We start from the raw sequence: 1701 nt of genomic DNA on the forward strand, positions 1-1701 counted from the left end.
TAGGTATTTCAACATCAACTCTTCCTAAAAATACCTTCTCAACAGCTGAAGCATCATCTTCCATGAAATCTCCTAATTCCCCTCTCTTCTGTGTCTTCTGCTGTTGCAAGGCCTCTTCATAATACACTTTATTTCCCTGAGCTCTCTGGTGGTTAGGACGCTCTTCCAGCAGTTCATCTGTAAGCTTCAGAGCCTGACGGATATTTCCCTGCATATAAGTTGAAAAGGCTAGGTATTCCAGGATGTCTGCCCGTTCAACAGTCTTGTTGCCTTCCGTTTCTTGCCTGTCAAGAGCTTCATTCATCCACAATACTGTATGATAATGATCACCCCCATTGTAACTCTGGCGACCAAGCTCAAAGCAGTCAGCAGCTGTTGAAGATTTTGGTATTATTACAGTAAATACATATATTTCCTTGGTCATAAGACATAAAAACAGAAAATTCACAACATTTCTTTAAAATGTGTTAAAACTGTCTCAGTACTCTATCAACAATGAATACAATATATCTGACAGGGTGTTTCTACACAACATACCTGTAAGTTCTCTGTATGCTCTTTTCTTCCCTAGAATGTCACCACTTGCAATCTGTGATGTGTCCAGCTTATATGTATCTTGGAGACGCATAAGGGCTGTTGCTGCCCCATTAAGGTCCTCTTCATCTGGCCAGCGAAGCATTGATGCCATGCTTGTTAGGTTGTTTAACATGGCTGCAAGTAACAGTAAAGGATACAAACATAAATCATACAAGAGAATGCATCTACTAAATGATCATGGAAATATACTGACTAATGATGTTATAATTCAGCATTAGATTACCATTACATAAGAAAGATTTAAAATAAAAGGAAAACCATTGGTTCTTAATACTTAAATATCATTGAACCTCATACTAAAAATAATATTAAGCTACACATATTTACCTTGGCCAGTACTATCATCTGTCATAATATTCTGAAGGTCAAGCCAGTCCACAGTAAGCCTCTTGACCAACAGGTAAGCATTAATTGGGTTGCCCAAAAATGCTTCAGGGGAACGAGATGCTTCATCATGGACTCGTTCCATCTCTAAGACATCTCTGCATGTAAAAAAGAATAATAATATCTGAAAAATACATATTTCAAAGTAAACTACACAAAACACTCTGCACCATTTGTACACACAAGATTTTAAACAAGAACAGCATCTTATGAAAGAAAGAAAATAGGGGGGATGAATGAATATAATGATTAGCTACTATTTTTCCTTTACAAAGATATCAACAAAACCTATACCCATTACATATAAGAAATAAAATACTGCCTTTACTGCTTTCTTATCAAGGTGACAATCCCTGAACTACATAAATTTTCATACTTTTACATCAAATTATAGTTGAAAACACATTTAAAAATCAAACTCAATCAGACGAGGAAAAAGAGTCAATGAAGCCTTTGAACGACCTATATTTGAAGAATGTGTCATTACCTTTTCAACTTCATGAGTTTTTCCTCTTGTGCCACTATGTAATTTTCAACTGCTCGTATCATCTCCCCTTCTGTAACAAGGAGCCGACTCATGTCCGTCATGGAGGTAAAAACTTCCCCCATGCTTGGCACAGCAAAAAGTGTGAAAACAAGTATCCAGAACATCTTCATTGGTTCTGTAATGTAGGAAAAAAAATAACATTAATATACCTGTGTTTTTAAGGAAACAAGTGC

At 36.3% G+C, this 1701-nt stretch overlaps 1 protein-coding gene across 1 annotated transcript in view; it reads right to left on the reverse strand.

Moving 5' to 3' along the window:
• LOC119592074 (prolyl 4-hydroxylase subunit alpha-1-like) overlaps positions 1-1701 on the reverse strand; it is a gene marked incomplete at its 5' end in the record, with an annotated part of 27605 nt that overhangs the window by 10309 nt on the left and 15595 nt on the right. Inside the window, 4 exon segments of the mRNA XM_037940886.1 lie at positions 35-372; positions 538-711; positions 925-1079; positions 1469-1643. Of these exon segments, the coding sequence (XP_037796814.1) occupies positions 35-372; positions 538-711; positions 925-1079; positions 1469-1643 (842 nt within the window).

This window comes from Penaeus monodon, chromosome 29 (genome assembly GCF_015228065.2).
Source record: "Penaeus monodon isolate SGIC_2016 chromosome 29, NSTDA_Pmon_1, whole genome shotgun sequence".
Lineage (NCBI taxonomy): Eukaryota > Metazoa > Arthropoda > Malacostraca > Decapoda > Penaeidae > Penaeus > Penaeus monodon.